The sequence below is a fragment of the Rhinopithecus roxellana genome, chromosome 20 (assembly GCF_007565055.1).
Source record: "Rhinopithecus roxellana isolate Shanxi Qingling chromosome 20, ASM756505v1, whole genome shotgun sequence".
NCBI lineage: Eukaryota > Metazoa > Chordata > Mammalia > Primates > Cercopithecidae > Rhinopithecus > Rhinopithecus roxellana.
In genome coordinates this window covers 10,195,720-10,203,747 of record NC_044568.1, presented here as the reverse complement: position 1 = coordinate 10,203,747, position 8,028 = coordinate 10,195,720, and the positions used below count along the sequence as shown (strand labels likewise).

Below are 8,028 nucleotides of genomic sequence, written 5' to 3'. Positions count from 1 at the left end.
GTGCTGGGATTATTGGTGTGGGCCACCATGCCCTGTCTGAACTCTTATGTAAAAGATGATGCTTTTGTTGGTTACAGGGCCCAGCCTCCTGTGCTTTCTGCCTGGCAACCTCTTCCCCAGCTTCTCTCCACAACTAGATTCTCCCCACTTAACATTCCACTCCAATGTCATCCCTGCTGAAACCAGACCATCCCTGTCCATTGCATCCAAAGTGACAGCCTCAATTAGGCAGTTCTTCATGGTGCCTCTTCCTCTGGGCCACAAGAAGGCCCACTGATGCCCCCAACACACCCCCATCTCGCCTGCATCCCAGTCTGGCCTGGTCAGCCTTATTTCCAAGACAGATACTCACAGTGGTATTTTCCCGGGGGACAGTACTGAGCGAGGAGCTAGATGCGGGTGTTACCCCTACCTGGCCACCCATTCCTATGGGGGCGCAGAAAGGCAGAGCCAGCCTGCTGTGGGCACAGCACCCATGGCAGTTTGACCTGAGCAGCAGGGGCTGGACCTGGCCCTGGGACGTCCAGGAGGTAGGGAGGTTGGATGCCCGGAAGCCTTGGGCCAGCCCTTCCAGGAACACACGTGCACAGGGCTTTCTACGCTCTTTTTTTGTTTTTTAATTTTTTACAAAACTGTGTGTCCCGACCAATCAGGACAGTGCGGGCCTCCCCCAGGCATTGAGGCCTGAAGGAGGAGGCCACCATGAATGAGCAGCTGCCAACCCCAGAACTGTCTGCCCTTCTGCATAGGGGCCAGTGTGAGGAAGGGGTCCGGCTGGAGGCTCTGCCCTGCCCCCAGGCTGCTGGGAGAGAAGGCCAGGCCCTGGGTCCCTGGTGCTCCTAGTGCCTGTAAGGAAAGGAGGGAGAACAGGGTCTGAGGGAGAAGGGAGGGCTGGGGCCAGGGCTGGGGAAGGCCAGAGGGCAGCCCACAACATCTCACCAACAATGCGTGACATTATCCAACCACTGTGACGCCAATGATGACTGCTAGGAGGACGACGGTGATGGACACACAGATGGCAATCAAGACTTTCTTCTGTGGGAGAGGAGGGGGTCAGGGAAGTCACACAGGGTGCCTGGGGCAGAGGCCGGGCCTGGGAGGCTCACCTTCCTCGCCTTCTTCTGGTTCTCCAGGGCTGTCTTGACGTGCTCCTGCCCGCGTTCCACGTAGTCCGCTGAGCTTAGGATGTTCTTCTCAATCCGATTGATCATCTCCCCCTGCTCAGAGGATGGGGTGATTCAGGGAGGTAAGGATGCCTTTGCCCACCCCACCCCACATGACTGAAGAGCATTCCTGGCAGGAAAAAAAAGATTGCACTAACAAAGACAAGGGCAAGACTCGATCTGACAAAAGTTCAGACTCCTTGGGGATGGCTTCCAGGTCCCTTCTATCATGTAGTCCCTTGTCCCCTGCTCGCTTATCCCATATGACCTCTATCTGCAGTGGTAGCTTGGAGCTAAGGACTTCAAATGGCTCATACCTTTCACAGATGGTGAACTGTGCCTTCACAAATCTGTCTGAATTTACCCATTCTTCCAGGCCTATCTACAGCTGCTGCAAAGCCCTCCCTATCCCTGCCTCCTCCTGGCACCACCAGCCTCAGGTCTCAGTACTCCTACTGAATGAGATCTCTTTCCTGCAAAGGGCAGATCTTTTTCAGCTGCAAAAGGGCATTGGTTGTAGCATGACTGAGGCCAGCTCCTCCAGGACAGGGCTGGAAGCTCAACTAAACTCACGCAACCAGGGCCAGGGGAACATCGCCCCCACCCCAGCCTTGTACAGATGTTAGGAGGCAGCCCCTCTAAGGCAACTCTGAATGAACCTCTGAGAGGTATCAGGGTGGATGCCGTTAGTGGAGGGGGAGCCGGGGCTGGGGCCAGACCTGGGCAGGCTCAAGTTTTGGAGAGAGGGCAGGGTGCTATGCAGAAGGGAGTGGGTATCTGGGTAGCAGCAGAGGCAGGCACTATTCTCGGGGTACAGCTAAGGATAAGAATAAGCACCAGTTCGGGGGGATGGCCAAACCTGGAAGACACAAAAGCCTCAGGGAGAGAATCTAAGGGTGGCAGGAGGCTAGCAGTTTGGACTGAGCCTGGTCTCACGTCTGGGGCTGCGCAGGGCACTCACCTGCATCTCCACTTCAGAAGCCAGAAAAGTGAAGATATCATGCAACTCACGAATACTGCGTTCAAGCTGCTGGATCTCACTGTGCCGGGCGGAGATCTCATTTAAGGCCTGTCGAGTCACCTGTGTGTCCTTCAGGATCTGGGGGATGGACAGGAGTGGGGCAACTATTCACAGGGAGACTGACAGCAGGTCAGAAGCTCCTGTTGAACTTCTGGGGAGCCCTCAGCCTGGAATCTGTTGGGCGACTCCAGGCCGGCTAATTAATTCCCTTAGGGGCCTCAGGGTACCCTCAATCAGAAAGGGACATAGCAAGGGGGGTGCAGTGGCTCACACCTCTAGTCCCAGCTACTCAGGAGGCTGAGGCAGGAGGATCACCTGAGCCCAGGAGGTCAAGAAAGGGACAGGACTCAGAGGGGATGGGAGGCACAGCAGAGAGGGGCTGGCTGTGGCCACTCACATTGGACACAAACACCTCGCTCTGCCCACTATCCAGCATCTGCTCCAGCTCCTCGTCAGATACCATCCCAGCATTGGCTGTGAAGGAAAAGGCCAGGCTCAGGGCTGGGTTGGGATTACCTGCCCCTGCAGGCCAGGCTGGGCACACACAACTCACTGATCTTCAGCTGCCTCCGGATCCGCTCCACGTTCTTCTCCCGGTATTCGGACTGCATTGAATTGCACTTGTTGATGAGCTCCACGAATTGCTGGGACAGGACCCCATGCTAAAGATGAAGAATATAGGCTGGGTGCCCCTGGGAGGATCCCTGCCCGGTCTGGGCCTCGGCAATCCCATAGTACAGTGAGCAAATAGCATGAGTTCTTATGCGGGGTCTGCCACCTTAACCACCTTGTGATGACCTTGACAAGCTCCCCCATTTCTCTTAGACAAAAAGCCAAAGCCCTTAGCAGGTCTATGTGGCCCTGCATGATCTTTTTTATTTTTATTTATTTATTATTTACTTTTTGAGACAGAGTTTTGTTCTTATTGCCCAGGCTGGAGTGCAGTGGCGCAATCTCGGTTCACCGCAACCTTGGCCTCCTGGGTTCAAGCGATTGTCTTGCCTCAGCCTCCCAAGTAGCTGGGACTACCGGTGCACATCACCATGCATGGTTAATTTTTGTATTTTTAGTAGTGATGGGGTTTCACCACGTTGGCCAGGATGGTCTCAATCTCTTGACCTCAGGTGATCCACCCACCTTGGCCTCCCAAAGTGCTGGGATTACAAGTGAGCCACTGCACTTGGCCTATTTTTATTTTTAATAGAGACAGGGTTGGCCCGCACGGTGGTTCATGCCTGTAATCCCAGCACTTTGGGAGGCTGAGGCAGGCAGATCACCTGAGGTCAGAGTTCAAGACCAGCCTGGCCAACATGGTGAAACCCCATCTCTACTAAAAATACAAAAATTAGCTGGGTGCATTGGTGGGTGTCTGTAGTCCCAGTTACTTGGGAGGCTGAAGCAGGAGAATGGCTTGAACTCAGGAGGTGGACGCTGCAGTGAGCAGAGATGGCACCACTGCACTTCAGCCTGGGTGACAGAGTGAGACCCTGTCTCAAAAAAAAAAAAAAAGAGAGAGATGGGGTCTCGCAATGTTGCCCAGGCTGGTCTCAAACGCCTGGGCTCAACCAATCCTCCCACCTCAGCCTCCAAAGTGCTGGTATTACAGGTGTGAGCCAAGGTACATGGCCAGCCCTCTATGATCTCTCCTTCTCCCATGACCTCTCTGATCTTACTTCCTCTTACTATTCCCTCCCTCCACCCACCCACATTGGTCTCCTTACAGCCCTCCCTAGACAAAGCACACTCTCAGCTTAAACCTTTGCATTCACTTCTCATTCTACCTAGAATGTTCATTCCCCATAAACACCTTTAAGTCTTTTGTTCAGATGTTACCTTCTGAATGAAGCTTCCTCCACCTGCTTTCAACTGCAACTCTACCCTCCTCCAGCATGCTCAGTCCCTATTCCCCTGCTCTTTTTTCCTTAATGCTTATTATGTTCTAAATAATTCACTTATTTATTATGGTGATTGTCTACACCAGAAGGGAAGTTCCATGAGGATAGGGATCATTGATTCACTGCTGTACCCTAAACAGTTCCAAAAAGGTCTAGCACACAGTAGGCACCCAATATGTAACTGCTGAATGCTTGCTGAATGCCAGCCTTGCTGCCTACACCACAGTTCCTATGCCTAGAGATGAACATAATGCCTGGGCGAAACAGGTGCAACAGGCCCACATGGGCCCTTGACCACTCATGCCAATCACCACCACAGGCTTCCCCAGAAACACTAGCTCTGGGGTATCTGCTCTGCCTTGCCCCTTCTCCTGAGGCCTTAAATATGCTCCTTCCTTGGAGTTCCTTTTCCAGAGACACATCTGCTCTCCTGGTTCCAGCTGCACCCTTCCAAGATGCCCAAGCTGTTTCATCTTCAATCTGGGGTCTTTGCTGAGCCCTGGGCTCAACTACTCCAACCCTGACCTCCTGGTATCCTCCTCACTGGGGACACAGAGAGGGCCAGTCAGATCACTGCAAATCTCCTTACTAAGATATCACCCCAGGGGCCGTGCACGGTGGCTCATGCCTGTAATCATAGCACTTTGGGAGGCCAAAGCAGGTGGATCACTTGAGGTCAGGAGTTCAAGACCAGCCTGGCCAACATGGTGAAGCCTCATTTCTACCAAAAATATAAAAAACTAGCCAGGTGTAGTGGTGTACGCCTGTAATCCCAGCTACTTGTGAGGCTGAGGGAGGATTATCGCTTGAAGGAGGTGGAGGTTGCAGTGAGCCAAGATTGTGCCACTGTACTCCAGCCTGGGCGACAGAGAGAGACTCCATCTCAAATAAATAATAATAATTTAAAAAAAGATATTACACCAGGGGAGTTCCTCTTCAGTGTTGCCCCAGGGAAGTTCCACTTCCTGACTTCTTGAATTCCACCTGTGGGACTAAGTATGTCCCTGTCACATAGATAGGAAACCTGCCAATCAATCTGTGACTTCTCACTCTCCTTCCCTGGGCAGCGCCATTAGCCACCAGATCCCACGTGAGTAATGTCTTTATCCCCTATTGAACCCTAACTCCTCATCTTGACTCCTAGAAAACACATGTCCCAGCTGGGCACGGTGGCTCATGCCTGTAATTCCAGCACTTTGGGAGGCCGAGGCAGGAAGGTCACCTGAGGTCAGGAGTTCGAGATCAGCCTGGCCAACATGGTGAAACACCGTCTCTACTAAAAATACAAAAATTAACTCAGCATGGTGGTGTCCGCCTGTAATCTCAGCTATTCAGGAGGCTGAGGCAAAAAGAAAAGAAAACATGTGTCCCACAGTCAAGCCTAGGTCTTGTCTGGGGTCAATAAGTAACTTCTTATTGAATGGAAGAAAATAAAGCAGGGTGTTATAACCGGACTGAGCATCAGGACACCTGGTTTCCTGACCTTGAGCAAGTTCTTTCTCTCTCTGAGCTCAGGTTCCCCACTTGAAAAAATCATCCAATTGGACTCCATGACATCTGCAGGCCCTTCCTTCATACATCTGTCATCTAATACTTCATGAAACATTTGCTGAAATGTCCTCATTTCTGAGAAAAAAAACCCACCTGGGTTTTTCTCATTCTTGTGTTGACGGAGTTATAGTTCTCATCAGCTTCCTCCTTCTGGGGCTCTATGGCTGTGGGAAGACACAGGGGTATTGGGGGTACTTGTCTCCATAGGATTTTTAGGGAAATATAATTTATCATAAAATGACTAAGGCTGAGCCTCCAAGAGGAGAAAGTAAGTTTATTTTTCTTTGCATTACATCACTTGAGTTCCCGTAGGAATGCAGAGGCCACCTAACAAAACCCCATCTCCCTGTCCAAAGAATGCCCAGTGGGCAGCGATAACTGTGTAAGTAAATGGTTTCATTGTAAATAAAAGAACCTGAGAGACCGGCTTGTGCTGTGGAGAGTACAATGGCCTGGAGGCCAGGAGACAGAGATGCTAGAACCAGGCCTGCTGTGTGACCTGGATATATCACTGGCTTCTCTGGGCCACACACTCCCCAGATATACCAACAACAGGGCAGGATCAGAGGGAAGGATCTGCCTGAGGTCCCAGTAGCTCACCCTTCAGCTGCAGGCGGATCTCCCTCCCCAGCTGTTTGATCTCGTCGCGCAGGTTCTGCAGCTCCTGCTTCATGCCTGAATAAGAGAAGGCCACGACTCCCAAACAGCAGCCCCCACCTCAACAAACCACCCTGGCCACCACCTGCGTGAAACTACAACCCCCACAATCCCTGGGGTGGAGCATGCGCTATGCAGCCGGGGTTTCACTCACTCTCCTCAGGAAGGGGCGTGGCCAGGATGGTGACCTGCTGTTTCTCCAACTCCTGGACTTTATTCCCCAGCTTGACAATAGTCTGCCGAATTGTCCGGACCTGGGGAGGGTGACCGAGAGGGCTGAAAGAGATATGGGGTACTCCAGACCACGCTGCTCCTCGGGTCCTCCTACCCCCTCGCGAATCCAGGCCGAGACTCCATCCCCTTACCTTCTGGAAGAACTCCTCGTCCGGGCTCCCCAGCCGTGCCGTGCCCGGGTGCACCACCAGCGCAACTCGCTCCTTGTCCTCTTCGTCCGAGCTGTCATCCCCCTGCCAGGCCCGGAGTCATTGGCACCACTGTTTCGCTGCGGCTGTCACCCCGCAGGACCCACAGGCTTCCGGGACTTTCCTTCCTGGCCATCAGCCACCCCTCCCTACCCCGAAGACCAGGAGTCCTGCGTTCCAGTTCGTCCGCCCGTCCCCATCCCCGCTGCCCTGGCGTCTCACCTGCCTCAGCTCGTGGGTCCTGTCCCGCATGGCGGCCTGAGCTCTCCCTCCCCGGCGTCAGACCGGGAGGCCCGCAAACTTGGAATTCCCGTACCCCACTCACACTCTGACACTCCCCTCCCTCCCCCTGCGGACCCCAACACCCCCACGAGCCACCAGAGCCTCCGTCCCTTGCACCGCCCACAGTCAATGGGAAGGCGCCGACCCCGGGGACCCCCCAAGGTTCCACAGGTTGGAATTCCCTTTTCTTCCCCCCTCCAGCTCCAGCAGCCTCAGCCCCGCCCCTCCGTGATAAATTCGGGGCATGCGCATATGGTCGCGTCTCTTCCTCGCCCGAGGCGGGGAAGGTGGAGTCGGAAGTTGTTGCGCCCCGAGCGGAAGCGGAGCTGCCGGGATGAGAGAACACGCTACCGTCACCGGAACCGTTGCATCTTCAACGGAAATCTGGTTGCCAAAAGGGGTAGGAATACGTCATTTGTACGTAATCTGAGGCACCCGCATCTCACATCACCCCATGGTGCCCCCACCGCGTCACGTGACCAACCCGGTCCCAAACTCGTGGACCGCAGAATGTGACGCTGTGACTGTCACGTGTCCCGGCTCTGTCAGCGCCGTCTCTGGGACGCTGTTTTCATCACGACGTCCCCGGCACTCCGACGACCGAACGACGCCCACACGGCCCCTGCGAGGTGGGGAGGGGCGCGCCCACCACCCCCAGAGGCCTTTCGAGGCAGTGGGTGGTAGGACCCTTGCTGACTTCGCCCTTGCTGACTTCTCCTTTATTGCTTTCGGGTCCAGGGGCGTGGGCGGACTGATGACTTAGCATTTGGGGCTGTCAGCATCATGGGACCTTGAAAATCGGGAAATAATAGGATCCGAGTCGTCAGCGTCAGAAAATTGCAGGGTTGTGTGGGCAGGGAATCTAGGGGTGGGAAGTGACCTCAGCCAAGGCAGAAACTTCTTCCGCATCCTCCTGGCGCAGCCTCTGACAGGTGGGCAGCCAGCCGGCGCCCTCCTTGAACACTACAGCCCGGCTGCACTCACCACCTTGTGAGCTGTCAGACCATGTGAGGGCAGCTCAGGCTAAGAAAAGTGTC

At 54.2% G+C, this 8,028-nt stretch overlaps 1 protein-coding gene across 2 annotated transcripts; it reads right to left on the bottom strand.

The window, feature by feature from the left end:
- Window positions 1–597: 597 nt before the first annotated feature.
- Window positions 598–7,270, bottom strand: STX4 (syntaxin 4). 2 transcript variants are annotated; one of them, XM_030925344.1, is made up of 11 exons: window positions 6,932–7,270; window positions 6,653–6,754; window positions 6,442–6,541; window positions 6,231–6,305; window positions 5,724–5,794; window positions 2,738–2,846; window positions 2,582–2,658; window positions 2,125–2,262; window positions 1,107–1,217; window positions 940–1,035; window positions 598–846 (listed from the first exon to the last, which is right to left on the bottom strand). In XM_030925344.1, exons 1-10 carry the CDS (start codon window positions 6,959–6,961, stop codon window positions 955–957), a joined length of 894 nt encoding a protein of 297 aa, XP_030781204.1. In that variant the 5' UTR covers window positions 6,962–7,270; the 3' UTR covers window positions 598–846; window positions 940–954. The 2 variants fall into 2 exon arrangements, with proteins under 2 accessions (XP_030781204.1, XP_030781205.1); XM_030925345.1 differs by having other exon boundaries at window positions 6,442–6,563; window positions 6,932–7,231.
- Window positions 7,271–8,028: the final 758 nt, after the last annotated feature.

What these genes read in the sequence shown, in the direction of transcription:
- STX4 (XM_030925344.1), bottom strand. Translation starts at nt 6,961, where the DNA reads ATGCGGGACAGGACCCACGAGCTGAGGCAG. An exon ending in GATCCGCCTGCAGCTGAAGG is followed by an intron (nt 5,795 to 6,230) that starts GTGAGCTACTGG and finishes GTCTTCCCACAG; the next exon opens with CCATAGAGCCCCAGAAGGAG. An exon ending in CTTCTGAAGTGGAGATGCAG is followed by an intron (nt 1,218 to 2,124) that starts GTGAGTGCCCTG and finishes TCCTCTGAGCAG; the next exon opens with GGGGAGATGATCAATCGGAT.